The sequence below is a fragment of the Ovis aries genome, chromosome 5 (genome assembly GCF_016772045.2).
Source record: "Ovis aries strain OAR_USU_Benz2616 breed Rambouillet chromosome 5, ARS-UI_Ramb_v3.0, whole genome shotgun sequence".
In the NCBI taxonomy this organism is placed as follows: domain Eukaryota; kingdom Metazoa; phylum Chordata; class Mammalia; order Artiodactyla; family Bovidae; genus Ovis; species Ovis aries.
In genome coordinates, this window is record NC_056058.1 from 7,446,710 (window position 1) to 7,464,392 (window position 17,683).

The 17,683-nt window shown below is 48.6% G+C and overlaps 1 protein-coding gene across 6 annotated transcripts in view; it reads right to left on the reverse strand.

Moving 5' to 3' along the window:
* The window catches only part of LOC101119041 (ultra-long-chain fatty acid omega-hydroxylase), a 36,557-nt gene that overhangs the window by 7,460 nt on the left and 11,414 nt on the right, over positions 1-17,683 (reverse strand). The window contains exons 1-7 of one of the 6 annotated variants that reach the window (XM_042249750.2): positions 16,829-17,018; positions 16,674-16,736; positions 13,067-13,211; positions 7,331-7,384; positions 7,102-7,229; positions 6,405-6,526; positions 574-841 (exon numbers count right to left, since the gene is read on the reverse strand). In XM_042249750.2, coding sequence (XP_042105684.1) covers positions 574-841; positions 6,405-6,526; positions 7,102-7,229; positions 7,331-7,384; positions 13,067-13,211; positions 16,674-16,736; positions 16,829-16,873 — 825 coding nt within the window. In that variant the 5' untranslated portion in view covers positions 16,874-17,018. Of the gene's footprint in view, positions 1-573; positions 842-6,404; positions 6,527-7,101; positions 7,230-7,330; positions 7,385-13,066; positions 13,212-16,513; positions 16,737-16,828; positions 17,019-17,683 lie in introns of those variants that run through there. The other 5 variants (XM_042249748.2, XM_042249751.1, XM_027979085.2 and 2 more) reach the window with 5 other exon arrangements.

Here is a 17,683-nt window from a genome sequence, read left to right on the forward strand (position 1 = left end):
TGCTCAGTCATGTCCAACTCTTTGCAGCCCTATGGACTGTAGCCCACCAGCCTCCTCTGTCCATGGAATTTTCCAGGCAAGAATACTGGAGAGAGTATATATTCCCTTCTCCAAGGGATCTGCCCAACCCAGGGATCAAACCCGCGTCTCTTGCATCTCCTGCACTGGCAGGTGGATTCTTTACCTCTGCACCACCTGGGAAACCCCACTGCAGATCCAGCAAATGAATACAGTCTCACGTGTTCTACATCTGCTTGCATTCTAGATCCACATTCTGTGTGTGTGCACTCAGTCACGCCCGACTCTTTGCAACCCCGTGGACTATAGCTGTCAGGCGCCTCTGTCCATGGGAGGGCCCAGGAAAGAATACTGGAGTGAGCTGCCATTTCCTTCTCCAGGGGATCTTCCTGACTCAGGAATCGATCCCGTGTCGCTTGCATTTCCTGCACAGCAGGCAGGTGCTTTACCACTAATGCCTCCTGAGATCCGCCTTAGTTCGGATTTTCCACAGTTGTGGCAACTCAGGAGGAAGCTGTCCCAGGCAGGACTCCACCCTCCAGGGTCCCGTCTCACCTTGGCCAGGAGCAGCACATCAATGAAGTCCAAGGTCTTGCCCTGCTTGGCCTTAAACCAGGCCTCGGCCCCCTGTTGGCGTAGCGCCCGCCGCCGCTCCTGGATGACCTCTGTGGTGAAACCATGCACGGTGTTGCAGGCCTGCCGGAAGCGCCGTCCATCAGCCGTGCGGTAGTAGATGAAATCGAGGTAGTGATGCAGGCGATACTGGCGTCGGACCACCAGGGCACTCAGCTCAATGATGGCCGAGATGTAATCGCTCATCTTCCTGCCAGGGAGAAAAAAGGACGTGAGCATAGGCCCTAAGACAAGCTTCCTCTCTCAATAGGCAGGTGACAGAGCTGTTGTTGTTTAGTTACTAAGTTGTGTCTGACTTTTTGTGACCCCCATGGCTCATCTGTCCATGGGATTCTCTAGGCAAGAATACTGGAGTGGGTTGCCATTTCCTTCTCTGGGGGATCTTCCCAACTCAGGGGTCAAACCCAAGTCTCCTGCATGGGCAGGCAGGTTCTTTACCACTGAGTCACCTGGGAAGCCCCCAGGTGACAAAGAGCAGCCCTGAATTAACTCTACTTTCTCATTTCCTTGTTTGTTTTGGCTGCACTGGGTCTTAAGCGCTGCGTGCAGACTTTCTCTAATTGTGACAAGCAGGGAGCTACTCTTCATTGACGTGCACGGGTTTCTCACTGTAGTGGCTTCTCCTGATACACAGAACAGGCTCTAGGCCCACCGGCTCAGTAGTTGTAGCACAGAGGCTTTGTTGCTCCAAGGCCTCTGGGGTCTTAATTTCCAGACCAGAGATTGAACCCCTGCATTGGCAGGTGGACTCTTAACCTCTGGACCTCCAGAAAAGTCCATTTCCTTGTATTCTAGATGATATTCCATCTGGAGCCTCACTGACTGGACAGACACCACCCCTCCCAGGACTAGCTGTTTCTTAGAGGCAGCAAATGACTCCCCCAGGAGCATGCCCTTCTTTTGCAAACTAACCAATCCAGAGTCCATACTCCAAACATTATTGGGCTGAGCCACTATATACCCCTACCTTAATTATCCCAGGGCCAAGCACTGGATAACTTGGGGCACCTCTCTGCCCCAGAGCCAGCTGAAATTATTCAAAGTTAGCCAACCCTAGGAGTTGCCTGGTGGTTCAGTGGTTAAGAATTTGCCTGCCAATGCAGGGGACACAGGTTGGATCCCCGGTCCAGGAACTAAGATCCTACATGCCTCAGGGCAACTAAGGGTATGTGCCTCAACTACTGAAGCCTGCTGTCGGGAGCCTGTGAGCTGCAACAAGAAAACACACTGTCACAAGAAAACCCACCTCAATAAGAAGCCCACACACCGCAGCAACTAGAGAGTGGCTTCTGCTCACGGCAACTAGAGAAAGCCCACACGCAGTAACCAAGAACCCACATCAAAGGCTCATCTCACCTATAAACAAACTTTTTTAAAAACTTAAAAAAGAAAAACTACCCAGTCCTAAGGCTGCATGCCCTGCCTTTCCCATTGCTTCCCGTAGAAGACCCCCTGAAAATGTTCCTGCCATGCCCCTCCTGGTGCTCCTCCAGGTAGCCTTGTGTCTTGTGGCATACCCCACCCACCCCCATCTTGGAAATGGGAAGTAACAGACTATCTTTTCAATGGCAATTGCTTCCTCATCTGTAGTCCTCACCATAACCTGAATAAAACTAAATTCCAGGTACATTTTAAAACAGGCCCAAAGAGAGATGAGGACTTCCATATAAAGAAAGCATCACTAAATGACTACAACCCACAGTGCGGGAGTAAATATGTGCAAATCATGTATCTGATGAGGAGCTTGTATCTAAACTATGCAAAGCACTCTTCAAAGTCAATAATAAGGACTTCCCTGTGGTCCCATGGCTAAGACTCTGCCCTCCCATTGCAGGAGGCTCAGGTTTGATTTCTGGTTGGGGACCTAGATCCCACGTGACTAAGAGCTCACATGTGACGACTAAAAGGTTCTGCACGCCGCAACGAAGACCAAGGATCCTGCATGCTGCAACTAAGACCTGCCACAGCCAAACAGATAAATACAAGCTCAGTAATAAAAAAGACAAGCAACCCAACTTTAAAATGGGCAAGGAATATGAAAAGAAATTTCTCCAAAGAAGACATACACCTGGCCCATAAGCACATGAAAAGATGCTTCACAGTATTAGCCACTATTGTTGTTTTCAGTTGATAAGTTGTGTCTGACTCTTTGTGTCCCTATGGACTGCAGCACGCCAGGCTTTCCTGTCTCCTGGAGTCTGCTCAAATTCATGTCCATTGAGTTGGTGATGCTATCTAACCATTAGGGAAATTAACCATTATCCATTCAGTTCAGTTCAGTTCAGTCGCTTAGTTGTGTCCAACTCTTTGAGACCCCATGAACCACAGCACGCCAGGCCTCCCTGTCCATCACCAACTCCCTGAGTCCACCCAAACCCATGTCCATCAAGTCGGTGATGCCATCCAATCATCTCATCCTCTGTCGTCCCGTTCTCCTCCTGTTCTCAATCATTCCCAGCATCAGGGTCCTTTCAAATGAGTCAGCTCTTCGCATCAGGTGGCCAAAGTATTGGAGTTTCAGCTTTAACATCAGTCCTTCCAATGAACACCCAGGACAGGTCTCCTTTAGGATGGACTGGTTAGATCTCCTTGTAGTCCAAGGGACTCTCAAGAGTCTTCTCCAACACGTTATCCATTAGGGAAATGCAAATAAAAACTACAATGTAATACCACTTAACCCAACTAGGATGGCAATAATAAAAACAATAGATAATAACAAGTGTTGCTGAGGGTGTAGAGAGACTGGAGCCTGCACACACGGCTGGTAGGAATGTAAAATGCCACAACCAATTTTTGGGAAAAGTTGCCAACATCTGCTGGATCATGGAGAAAGCAAGAGACTTCCAGAGAAACATCTATTTCTGCCTTATTGACTATGCCAAAGCCTTTGACTGTGTGGATCACAATACACTGTGGAAAATTCTGAAAGAGATGGGAATACCAGACCACCTGACCTGCCTCTTGAGAAACCTGTATGCAGGTCAGGAAGCAACAGTTAGAACTGGACATGGAACAACAGACTGGTTCCAAATAGGAAAAGGAGTACGTCAAGGCTGTATATTGTCACTCTGCTTATTTAACTTATATGCAGAGTACATCATGAGAAACGCTGGCCTGGAAGAAACACAAGCTGGAATCAAGATTGCTGGGAGAAATATCAATAACCTCAGACATGCAGATGACACCACCCTTATGGCAGAAAGTGAAGAGGAGCTAAAAAGCCTCTTGATGAAAGTGAAAGAGGAGACTGAAAAAGTTGGCTTAAAGCTCAACATTCAGAAAACGAAGATCATGGCATCCAATCCCATCACTCCATGGGAAATAGATGGAGAAACAGTGGAAACAGTGTCAGACTTTATTTTGGAGGGCTCCAAAATCACTGTAGATGGTGATTCCAGCCATGAAATTAAAAGACACTTACTCCTTGGAAGAAAAGTTATGACCAACCTAAACAGCTTATTCAAAAGCAGAGACATTACTTTGCCGACTAAGGTCTGTCTAGTGAAGCCTATGGTTTTTTGGGTAGTCATGTATGGATATGAGAGTTGGACTGTGAAGAAGGCTGAGCGCCAAAGAATTGATGCTTTTGAACTGTGGTGTTGGAGAAGACTCTTGAGAGTCCCTTGGACTGCAAGGAGATCCAACCAGTCCATTCTGAAGGAGATCAGTCCTGGGATTTCTTTGGAGGGAATGATGCTAAAGCTGAAACTCCAGTACTTTGGCCACCTCATGCGAAGAGTTGACTCATTGGAAAAGACTTTGATGCTGGGAGGGATTGGGGGCAGGAGGCGAAGGGGACGACCGAGGATGAGATGGCTGGATGGCATCACGGACTCGATGGATGTGAGTCTGAGTGAACTCCAGGAGTTGGTGATGGACAGGGAGGCCTGGCATGCTGCAATTCATGAGGTCGCAAAGAGTCGGACATGACTAAGTGACTGAACTGAACTGAACTGAACTAGGCAGTTCCAAAAAAGATTAAACAAAGAATTATCATAAAGACCGATGATTCTATGATTAGATATGTACCCAAGAGAATTTAAAATGTTCACACAGAAACCTGAACACAAATGTTTATAGCAACATTGTTCATAATTGCCCCCAAAATGGAAATAACCCTGTCTTTCAACAGATGCTTGGATAAGCAAAACTTGGTATTATATGGTAATACCATTTAACTTCTCGGTCATGTCCAACTCTTTGCAACCCCATGGACTACACCCCATCAGGCTTCTCTGTCTGTGGGAATGTTAGAGTGGGTTAACATTTCCTTCTCCAGAGGATCTTCCTGACCCAGAAATTGAATCCACGTCTCCTATATTTCCTCCACTGAAGACGGATTCTTTACCGCTGAGCCACATTATATGGTAAATGGAATGTTTTTCAACAATTTTTAAAATTAATTCTTGATAATTCAACTACAACATGGGTGAATCTGGAAACAATATATCGAAACCAGACATGAAATTCTGTATCTATGTGAATTTTATGGAAATCTACATGAAATGTCAATAAAAGACAAATCTACAGAGACGTAAGGAAGATCCGTAACTGCCTAGATCTGGAGGGCAAGTGGGAAGTGGGGGATGAAAGAATAATACAGTGATACAGGGTTTCTTCTCAGTGAAAATATTCTAAAATCAATTATGGTGAGGGGCGCACAATTCTGTGAACAGACTGAAAGCCATTGGCTGTATAATTTGAACAGGGGAATTGTATGGTATATCAACTACATCTCGGTAGAGTTGTTATTTTGGAAAAAAGAAAAACAAAATCTCAAGGGGCCAGAGCTGCCAAGAGCTGTCCTTAGATCTTAAATGTGCTTGTCGTCTTCATGCCTTTATCACCAGCTGCCGTTTTCTTGCTTATTTGTTCCTGGTTACTGCCCCTCTTCCCACTAAAATGTTAGTTCCTTATCTGTGTTGCTGACCACCGTGTTCTAGTCTAGAGTTGGGGCATAGCAGGCACTCAATATATATATTTTTGGATCAACTGATGAATTAATTATGAAGGCCATCTCCACCTTACCTAACTGAAACAATACCACTACAAGGCCCAGAGTAACAGAGTCAGCAGCTCATTGGTGAGGACCTACTATGTGCTATAAACTTGGCAGTCATTATGTCCCGTATTCCTTATATCCCTACTTAGACTAAAAGCTCCAAGGAACTGGGACTGAGTGCTCACCACCATATCCCCCATAGCTAGCATAGTGCCAGGCACGTAGTAGGTGCACAACAAACATTTGATGAATGAATGAATGAACCAGGGCAATGGATATTTTACTTATTCACTCAACAAATATCCACTCATCACCTGCTGTGTGCCAGGGCAGTGCTACATCATTTTAACCTTTAAGTATCTCTCAGGTCAGGGACTGTCATTCTTATTTTACAAACAAAAAACTGAGGCTCAGAAGGTGTGGGGAGGGACTCTTTCCAAAGACCACATACTTTCCATGGAAGAATAAATTAAACTTAGCACTCACTGAGCATCTACTGTGTGCCAAGCCATTGACTCATATTATCTCATTTAATTCCCCTACGACGACTATGAGGACCAGAAGGAGATATGCATTTGGGGGCTAAGGAAGCAGGCTGAGAGGTGATGTCAGTTTCCCAGAACCACACAGCCTGTCAATGGCAGAGCACCAACAGCCCAGGAGTGCCTAACAGCTAAGCATTTTCTCTCTCCTCTCATCACCTTGCCCCTGCAGCAGCTGGCGCTATGTTCCCTAGGGAGGCCATACTCACTCCTGGCAGTTGCTGTTGTAGCTGAAGACACATTTCTGAAGACAGTCCAGGGTCATGAGGCTGACATGCTCACACATGTCAAGGGAGACCTCTGAGCCCCCTGCCAGGCACCGCCATTTAGCCTGGAAGACAAAGACACGTGACAAACGGGCATGGAGACCACAGAGTTTCAGCCAGGCGGATAATAACACAGTTGCAAGCTCACTACAAGCCCACTTCATAAGTAGAGGAAGTGAGGGCTTTCCTGGTGGTTCAGGGGTAAAGAATCCGCCTGCCGATGCAGGAGATATGGGTTCAGTCTCTGGCCCAGGAAGATCCCACATGCCTCAGAGAAACGAAGTCTGTGTACCACAACTATCGAGCCTGTGCTCTAGAGGTCGGACGCGCAACTACTGAGCCCACGTGCCACGATTACCGAAGCCCACAGAGCCTGTCCTCGGAAACAAGACAAGCCCCCACCATGAGGAGCCCACGCACTGCAACCAGAGAATAACCCCTGCTCTCCACAAGCAGAGAAGAGCCCAGGCGGCAGTGAAGACCCAGTACAGCCAAAAAGAGGTAAATAGTTTGTTTTAAAAAAAAAAGGAAGTAAGGCTTCCGGATGCAGGCTTCCTGACATCACAGGACTTGCCACGAGCTGGAGTCTGGACCAGCCCCACTTCCAGATACCCTCTACCCGAGAAGCCTTGGGACTCACGTGCATGGTGTCAGCGCACTGGTTGAAGATCTTCATGTAGGGCTTCAGGATGTCGAAGTGGAAGGCAGGCGTCAGCAGGCGGCGGTGCCGGCTCCACTTGTCACCTCTGCTGAGCAGCAGCCCATCTCCTACGCCCAGGAGATGGGGGTAAGGACCTCTCCAGGAAACCTCACATTCCGCCCCCTCTTCCCTGAAGCCCCAGCTCCAGGCTACCCAGTCCCGAGCTCACCCAGCCAAGGTTTCAGGAAGCCATAGAAAAGGTCATCCTTAGGGGCAACGGCAGCTGTGGGGAGAGAAGAGGTGACGATGCCTCAAAACAAGGTTCTGACACTTGGCCTCTGCTTACGACCTCCTTGGGCCCCTCCACTCTGGGCTCTCACCTCCCACCTCACCCCTCCAGTCCAATCCTCCACACCTGCCCCAGGGAGATTCTTATAACACCCTGATCTGAACATGAGCCTCCCCTGCTCAAACACCTCCCATGGCTCCCCATTGCCCTTGTAAAACATTTCAGGCTCAGGCTAGCACTGAAAGCCCAGCCCCATCTGGCTGCCATATTCCTTTCCCTTTCATCCTTCAGCAAATGCCAAATAACCCCACATGCTGACCCTCACTTCCAAACTTTTGCCCAGACTGTGCACTCTCTCCAGAATGGCTTTCTTCACCTGATTCCTCCCCTAATTCACCCCTTCTTTTCTGCCAACTCAGGCCATCTGAACCATACCTCCTGTGTTCCCAGCCTCCAGCCTCTCCCTTTCCAGTCTGCCCTGCACGCTAGATCCAGGAGGATCTTATCTGCCTCTAGATCTGACCATGTCCCTTCCTGCCCACACACCCGTCAGTCTCAAACACAGCTGCTCAGCCCATTTCCAATGCTCTGAATGACCTATCCCAGTCCACACCACTCTCAGAATACCTCTATCCTCTACCTCAACCATCCCTCAGCCCACACACACTCAACTTGCTAACGTCACGGAACTTTTTCAGCTTTTTGAAAAGCTATGTTCTCTCTCAGTTCTAAGTCTTTCCACCAGGCACCCTCTGTCTCAAAAACTTTTTCCTCGTTCTTCCAGTCTCCACTTGGATGCCATTCCCTCTCCCATCAGTCACTCTGGATGAGGGGAGGGATCTTGTTGATCACTAATCTATTGGTGCTAAATAAATTTTTATTGTATGAAGGAACTAGCCAATTAAAGGATGAATGAATGAAAACTATCAATGGTTGGATGGATGAATGGATGGATCATTGGATGGAGGGGTGGATGGAGGGGTGGATGGAGTAAGTGAATTCCTTTTCTATGTGCTAAATAGAATTGGGACAGAATGGGCAGGGTGCAGGAAGGAAGTACCTGAAACTCAAGTGATGTCACTTTTACCTGAGATATTACTCAGCCACCTACACACACACACTCCCTAGGAATTGGCCAATTGTATGCACAACTACCTGTCCACTCATTCTCCCATTCAACACACCTCTTCCACCACCCTTTTGTGCCCAACCCATGATGAGCGATGCTGAGGACCCAGAGATGGCTCAGCTCCACGCCCTGCCTGGTGGAGCTCTGGGTGTGGTAGAAAAGGGAAGCAGAGGCACGCCATGTAACTAGCAAGCAGGTAGAATGTATGCCAAGAGCAGAGGGAGGCACAAAGAAAGGGCTGCTAGAAGTCAAGGCAGACTTCTGGGAAGAGGCAGCTTTGGAGGGTGAGGTGGAAGTCTCATCTCTCCTCTCTGGGCTCTGGACTCCAGGCCCTTTAGAGCTCTTTCTGACACATGAACCTGTATAATGGCCGTCCTGCTCAAACACCTCCCATGGCTTCCTAACACCCCCAGGATAAAACACAAGCTCCTTCACTTTGTACACTGGTGCTCTGAGTCCAACTCCTGTCTCATTTCCTACTTCTCCCCACACATCATCTTCACTCCAGACACCCCAAGTCACCTGAGTTTCCCTGACACTTTCACACATCTGCACTTTTGCACTTGGGACCCTCTACCTGGGACCTCTCATCAGGCAAACTCCTATGCATCCTTCAATGCCCACTTTCGCTGATGCCTCCTCCAGGAAGCCTTCTCCAGACCTTCTCCCCACTGAACCCTTGCTCTGCCATCCTCAGATCCTTCCTCAAATCCAACCCTGACCACTTGACGCCAGAGGGGCTGTGTCCAGTCTGCCCCTCCCATCACTTTTCCCTCCAGCAACAAGGAGATGGTAACATCTACCCTGGAGGAGGTGATATAAGAAAAGCTCCCCCAAGGCGCCCAGTAGGAAGCTGCATATTACTGTGGTTGAGACTTCAGCCTCTGGGATAGCCACAAATCCAGTGGCCGGTTCAAATCCCAGGCCTACCACTGACTGGCTGTGTAAACTTGGACAAGAAAATAGAGCAGTCCTGCCTGCCTTGTGGCAATCCTACAAAAACTCAAGGAATTAGTGCTCCTGGCACTCAGTAGGTACTCATTAAATATTTCTGCATATAAATGAATTAACCAACTGTCGGCTACTTTTCATGGAGGAGGAAATGGCACCCCACTCCAGTATTCCTGCCTGGGAAATCCCACGGACAGAGGAGCCTGGTGGGCTACAGTCTTCTTAAAGAGTCGGACGTGACTGAAGCAACTTAGCATACGTGGCTATTTTTACTGTGTGTGTGTGCTCAGTTGCTCAGTTATGTCCGACTCTTTGCAACTCCATGGACATAGCCTGCCAGGCTCCTCTGTCCCTGAGATTTCCCAGGCAAGAATACTGGAGTGGGTTGCCATTTCCTCCCTCAGGGTACCTTCCTGATCTAGGGTTTGAACCCATGTCTCCTGTGTCTTCACATTGGCAGGGGGATTCTTTACCACTGAACCACCTGGGGTACTACTGTGATTATAATTATTGCACAGTGGTATCAAGAATTTGTGAGATGAAAAATCTCAGTCCCCAGCTCACAGGAAGACCCTGATAGGGAAAAATGAATGCATAGGAACCATGGAAAACGGTTTGGTGGCTCCCTGAAAAGTTAAACATAGAATTCCCATAAGCATACATGCATGCTTCATCGTGTCTGATTCTTTGTGACCCCATGGTCTGCAACCCCCCTGGCTCCTCTGTCCATGGGATTTTCAGCCAAGAATACTGAAGTGGGTTGCCACTTCCTTCTCCAGGGAATCTTCCTGACCCAGGGATTAAACTCGTGTCTCCTGTGTCTCCCGCATTGGCAGGTGGATTCTCCACCGAGCCACCTGGAAAGCCCCATATGACCCCGCAATTCTACAACTAGGTACCTGCCCAAGAGAAATGAAAGCATATGTCTAAAACTTGTACACATATGTTCATAGCACCCTTATTCATAACAGTCAAAAGGCAGAACAACCCAGATGTTTATCAGCAGATGAATGGATAAACAAAGGTGGTATATCCATATATCCATCAATGAAATATTACTCAGCCTTAAAAAAGGAATGAAGTCTTAGTCATTGCTACCATGTGGCTGAACCTCAAAAAACATTATTCAGCATAAAAGAAGTCAGTTACAAAAGACCACATGTTGTATAACTCCTTTCTTATGATATGTCCAGAAAAGAAAGTCCATGGGGATAGAAAGTATGTACCAGGGGCCAAAAAGAGAAAGGAATGAGAGATGACAACTTCATGGCTATGGGGTGTTTTATGGGGTGTTTTATGGGGTGATGAAAAGGTTTTGAAACTAGGGAGGGTGGATGGTTGCACAACTGTGAAGACACTAAATACCTTCCACTTTAAAGTAAGTAATTATACAGTATGTGATTTCAGCTCAATTTTAGAAATGAGTATATAAAAACAAAGCTACAATTATATGGCTATATATCCTGCTTTGTTATTCTAGAGAGCATTTTTCCCACCTTCTCTCTCTATCACAAACATCTCTTGGAAGATAAAGAAACAGAGGTTCAAGGAGGAGCCATGCCTTTCCCAGAGTCCATCAGGTGTGGTTTTAAGACCAGAAGAGCAAGCCCCTCTCCACCCCACCAGATGTGGTCCCTAGACATTGGCATCTAAGACTTGGGGCCAGGCCTGTCCAATATGAGATAGGCAGGCACAGAGGGGCCCAGACACCCTGGGGCCAGGAGCCCTGACTCCAGGCTGCTTCTCCTGACTCACAGCCCCTCCCTCCCTGAGATGCAGTCTCCCATCCGGCTCCTCCTGTTGGGGAGGCAAAAGATTTCCTGCCAGTCCTGAGAGGCGAGAAGGGAGAGGAAGGGAAAAGACCTGAGCATTGGCTAAAGTGCTAAGCTTAATTTTTCCTTTGTTTACTTTTGGCTGCTCTCCACTGCATGTGGAAACTTTCTTCCCTGACTAGGGATTGAAGCCACGCCCCCTGCATCGGAGGGTGGAGTCTTAACCGCTGGACCTCTGGGAAAGTCCCATAAAGTGCTAAGCTTATGATAGGGGCTCTACTTCCTGGTCTATTTGCACAATCATGCAGGATGACCTTCAGAAAACAGATGCTCTGAGTTGATAGGGAGGGGGAGTGGGAAAGAAAGGAAAAAAAAAAGATTTAAAAGGCAGATTCATGTTGATCTATGGCAGAAACCAACACAATATTATAAAGCAATTATCCTCCAATTAAGATAAAATTTTTTAAAGGCAGAAGAGAAGAAAGCCTTATTTAGGACTTACGCAACACTATCTTACTGAGTCTTCACAGCTGCCCCATTTAATAGATCAGAAACTGAAGCCCTGAGAAGCTAAATAAATCACTGGGTCACACAGCACGTGCGTGCTCCAGCCTGGATTCAAACCCAACCCACACAAGTCCTGGTCCAGGCCTCTTTTCCACAACTTGGTGTCCATCCCTTGGAAGTGTCATTGCCCCCCAGCCCTGCAGAGTCTGGGTTTCCCTCTTTGTTCTATGGGGATGGTTATTCCCCTACAAGAGGCTTCTCCGGTGGCACAGTGGTAAATAACCCACCTGCCAATGGGAGATGTGGGTTCAATCCCCTGGAAGAGGAAACCCCATGGACAGAGGACCCTGGCGGGCTACAGTCCATGGAGTTGCAAAGAGTCAGACACGACTGAGCAACTGAGCGCACTCCCTCACACATGCAACAGTGGGGGACCCCAAAGCAGGAGAAGGGCAGAGCTGAGAAGAACTGAATGACAGCCTCTTTCGCCTTCGTGGCCCCAGGGGGCCACCTTGAAGGTGGTCTCCAGACGTGTGTTTGCAGAGGCCAAAGCTGAAGCCAGAGGGCTTAAAATTCCTGGAGCTCTTAATTTCCCATCCCTCCTCTCTCAAACATCCCCTGATGCCTCTGGAGATGCCCAGGTACATGCGAGGCCACCTTGGGGGCCTAGAGACTCACTTATGAGGAAGATACAATGCTGGACACAGATAACTCTGCCCTAAATGGTTAGGAGTGAGACTGGAAGAGTTCAGAGGAAAGAGCTATGGTCTGTATGGGGAATCAAGGGAGGTTTCCAGGAGGAGGGGGTTATTCAAGCTGCGTGATGAAGGCTGAGCAAGAGCTCCCCAGGAACACTTGGGAATCCTAACCCTGGGATGGATGTGGAATGCAGACGGGAGAGGCAATCTTTCTACATTTCCCTCTCCACCAGTCAGCCTACGTTAACAGAACAGGCTGCAGATTTGGATAGCCACAGTGGGAGTGTCAGAATCCAAGTGATGGGAGTGCCGTGGCTTAAAATTAAGCAACAACCATTTAACAAAAGCTTGGGCAAAACAACTGCCTATCTGAACATGTTTGCTCTGACTTTGAGAAGTAAACAGCCTGTCAAAGTTCCTGGGACTTTTAGATATTGTCACCTCTTTTCCCTTGCTGTCTTCATAATCTGTGTTGCTGAGTCAGCTCTGGTAAACTCCTATTCATACTTCAAAGCCCTACTCAAATGGCCTTTCCTCTGGATAGCCCACCTGCTTAGAAACCCAGGTAGGCCATGGGAGTTGAGGGTTTACTCATCAATCAGAGGCCCAGCCCACCTACCTGAGGCGCCCACCAGGGGCTTGATGTAGTCAGGGTGCACCAGAACCACGAGTGGCAGGACGGGCCCTAGCCACACGAGGATCACGTGGTGCATGTTGTCTAGCACCTTCTTCTCATCTTGGAGGCCTCTCTCATTTGGGAGATACTGCAGGTGGTGGTACAGAAAGGTAGTGAGATGGTTCCCAGCCCTGGTTTCCCTTGGCCCTCCCCTCCTACCACTTCCTCTGCCCTCAAAAGAAGCCAGGAAGGGCTGTGTGATTGTAGGCAGTCAGCTGCACCCCAGTTAGCCTCCATTCCCTCAGCTGAAAACCGGGGCGGGGGGACTCAACTCCCCTTCTGAGGACAATTGAGACAATTTATGAAACAGCAACATGAAAGAATCCTAGCACAGGGCTTGACACACGGCTGGTGCTCAAGAAATAAAAGCAGTAACAGCAAACACAATAACGCTAATGATTAGCATTTATCGAGTATTTCTGTTTGTGATAAAATATTACTGGCATTGTTCTAACACATACACATGCCTTGCAGTGTTGGGCACTGCCATGGGCATTTTTCATATATTCATATGTTCAACCCACACAAAAACCCTATGATGTAGTTGCTACTATTTCCCCCATTTTACTTTACTCAGTAGGGTCAAATGACTTGTGTCAAGTTACAGGTGAGTAAGGGATTGTCTTTGTGCGGGCTCCCCTAGAAGCAGAAAGACAAGGGTTCTAGAGCAAGCAGTTTACTTGGGAGGGTAATCCCCCAGAACATGGGTGAGGAGAGGGGGAGTGAGATAGACAGAAAAGGCAGCCAGTAAAGAGTCATCAAGGGAATTATCCCCATGGGCAACTGGGGCTCATTCCCACTAGGGACCTCTGGGGGGACATCCATCTCAGGGTCAACCCACCAACCATTTGAGGGTGAGGGGGCAGGGATGTTTTTATACCAGCTCCTTTAGTCCCATAGTCACCGACTGAGGGCTATCCTGGGGCATTAATTCACAAGCTAACAATCCACCTGGGCAGAGTGGGTTACAGCTAGAGAAAGGCCTAGAACTCAGGCAAGTCAGCCCCTTGCAGCCAGAAATGGGCAGAGAAATGTGAACAGACTGTGGCATCACCTGCCACAGTGGTGAAGGCAGGATTTGAACCCAGGCCCCCCAAGCTCCAAAACACCTGCTCTTAACCAACATGCTCTATGAGGCAGAGCTCTTCAGGCTCAGCATCAGGTGGATCTGAGCTCAAACCCATCCTCAGACACTGTGTGACCTTGGGCTAGTCACTTGACCTCTTTGAGCCTCAAATATCAAATCCAAAATGTCGGACAGGTCCATTCCTATTTCATAAGCTATGAGAACTGGGACAGCTCAAACACAAAAGACCTAACCCAGTGCCTGGTGAATGACAGGGTCCAGAAATTGAAGAATGAATCAATGAATGACTTGTCTCTGGTTTCTGCCTCTCCTTCTGGATCAAGTTCAGCCCTGAGCCTGTCCACACCCAAGGGAGACTATGGCATCCAGATCGCTCGGCCCCAGGATGGGCCCATGGGATCGAGGCTGAACTTCAGAGCTGGCCCTGGCCTACCACCTGTGGCAGCAGGGCCTGGCCGCCACTTTCAGCACCACCAGCATGCCGGAGGGCTTCCTGGAGTAAGGCTGGATATGGGGCATGGCGAATGAGCAGAAGTTCATCTGACAGGAAAAGATGTTCTGGGCAGAGGGCAGCTTTGGCAAAGGTCATGGAGGTGGAAAGTCAGAGTTTGTTCATGGAGCAGAAAGTCATTCTATGAGACCAGAGGGAGACAGCGGAACAGGTGAGGAGGGTGAGCGTTAGAGTCTAAAGGGACTTGAACTCCGGCTGAGGAGTTAGGAGTTTCTCAGGACAGCAGTGGGGAGCCTTGGAGGGTGTGTGAGCAGGGAAGGAACATGGTGGGATTCAAGAATCTTTCTGGAGCCTGGATGAGGCATGAACCAGAAGGGTGAGAATGAAGGCAGGAGCCCGGGAAGGAGTCTGGACCATGGAACAGCAGAAGAGGGGAAAGGAGGCCTGAGCAGGGCTCGGAGAACAGAAGAGAGGGAGATGATTCAGGTACAAAGAGGCAAAACTTGGTGAGTGCTGGCTCCAGGAAGGTAATTCCCAAAACTGAGTAAAATAAATGTATTTTGCACTATTGAATGGACATGCGTTTCCTCCTTCCTTCTCCTGAGACACTCACTCCAAGCAGTATCTAAAAGACATCTAGAATCACTTGCTCCTTTCAGTCTCTGCAGGACCCCGGGGTGAAGTGCAGACACCCACCTCTGTGGAGCAGGCCCAGCACCAAGCATGCCACAGAAACAACTTCAAGAATCATTGGAACACTCTCATGGGGTTATCGGGGATGATCCTATTTCCACAATGCAGATGAAGTACAGGGAGGAGAAGAAGCTTCTCAGGGTCACACAGGCAGCTCATGGTCGAGACAGGCAAGTCCATGCTGATGACCACCGCCCCAAACTGCCTCCCCAAAGGCCTCCAAGTTCAGCATAAGGCTTTCACTCAGAAGATCCCCACAACTGTCCCTCAGCTTCATTTAGGGCTGGAAGGGGAACCAGGTGAGTCCAGCAGGGAAATAGGGGCTGGACTCTGGGGCCCCCCACAGTCTCGGCACCCTCAGGGATCTGAATTTCTCTCTTACAACCTCTGAAGCCTATTTAGAAAAGTCCAGCCTTTCTCATCCAGAAGACAGACGGGCAAGGGTAGAGAGCTAAGATCAGGTGTGCTGGGACCAGACAGCATGGGTTTGAACCCAGACTCTGCCACTCACGAGCTGTGTGGCCAAGGACCAGCTACTCAACCTAACCTCTCTGTGCCACAGTATTCTCCAGAAGGGAAAAAAAAAAAGGAGACAGTTGCTGGACCTACCTTCTAGAACTGTCAAGAGGACTAAATGAGTAAATATTTATAAAGTGCCTGAACTAATACTCAGAATATATATGTGAAATAAGAAAAGATTTATATTAAAAAAAAAAAAAAGAAACTTCATATTGGATGATTTTTTTAAAAAAGAAAAGAAAGAAAAGGGCTGAAATCCTCACCTGGGACCACAGCATTAAAGAGGATGAGAGAGTTTGTGAAACCACACTGGGGGACAGGTGAAGCAATGAAATCTACAAGGATACCTCCCACTCTCCCTCCCTTGGGATTTCATAAGCACTGGTGCCTGTTGCTATAGCAATAGCCCGGAATTATAGAGAGAACCTTAGAGTCAGCTCTGCCTCATCAAAGCTGTGTGACCTTGGGTAAACTGCTTGCCCTCTCTGAACCTCAGTCTCACTCAGATCCTGTAGAATGGGTCTGTTCATGGCTCCAGCCAGATTCTTGAGGGGATAAGGGAAGCCAGCAGTGCCATCATCCTTACTGAATACCTGTACCTGCCCTGGCCCGCCCGGCCCACCTGCCCAGCCACACCCACCATGCCCAGGTGGCCCAGCAGCCAGTTGCGCCGGGGTGGCTGGGGGAAGCAGCGTAGTCGGCGGCAGGTGATATAGAAACCCCAGCAGAGCCTCAGGAACTGCAGCAGCAGACGGAAGAGGAAGAAGAGCAGGGTGAGAAGGAGCCCGGACACAGCATACAAACGGAACGCCGTCTTCTCCAACCCCAGGAGGTGCAGCAGTTGCTCTGTGATGGGCAGCATCCTGCGGGGGGACACACAGGATGGGGGTCAGTGAAAGTGGGAACCACCCTCCGGCATGGGTGTGCCATACACACCCTGTGGAGGTGTGTATACCTGTGGAGCCAAGCTGTGGAGCCAAGCATGATATGCCTGGCACATTAATACATGTAAGTCCCAGGCGCCAAGGACGCTTCCTCCCCCAAGGAGGAGGAGCTACCCAGTTGGCCCCTCCATATGCCCTCAGCCTTAACTTTACAGAGTATCCTTCCTGACGCCTCTGCCAGTGCACAGCTGGCCAGAGTGTTAGAAAATTAAAACAAACTCCCTCCCCTCCTCCCTTCTGAAAGGAGCTCTCAACCAATGACTGATGAGCATTGCTGATGAGTCTCAACCAATGACTGATGAGCTTTGCTGCTGAGGCTTAACCAATGACTAACGAGCTCCAGCTCTTTCTTTCTGGTGCAAAGACCGATATGTGGTTCTACGTGTGTTACTAAGGTTCTCCAGAAGGACTCCAGCTCCCCACGAGAAAAAACTTTCTTTTTAAGCTGCCTCCTTTCCCCTGTCTTACTTCTCTCTTCATCTTTTAATTGAAGTGAAATCTAAATGATATAAAATGAACCATTTTAAAGCGAGCAAGTCACTGGCATTCACAGCGCTATGCAACCATCACTTCTAACCTAGTCCCGAGACACTTCCATTACCCCAAAAGGAGACCCCGTCCCCATCAGCAGTCCACTCTCCCCTCCCCCCACACCTGGCAATCACTTCTCTCTCTCTCTCTCTCTCTCTCTCTGTCTCTCTCTCTTTTTGCCTCTACGACTTTATCTGTTCTGGACATTTCATATAAATGGAATCAAACACTGCAACCTTTTACATCTTTTGTAGCTCCGTTCCCTCAGCACAATGTTTTCAAAGGTCATTACCTTGTAACATGTATCAGTGCTTCATTTCTTGTACTGCTAGCAA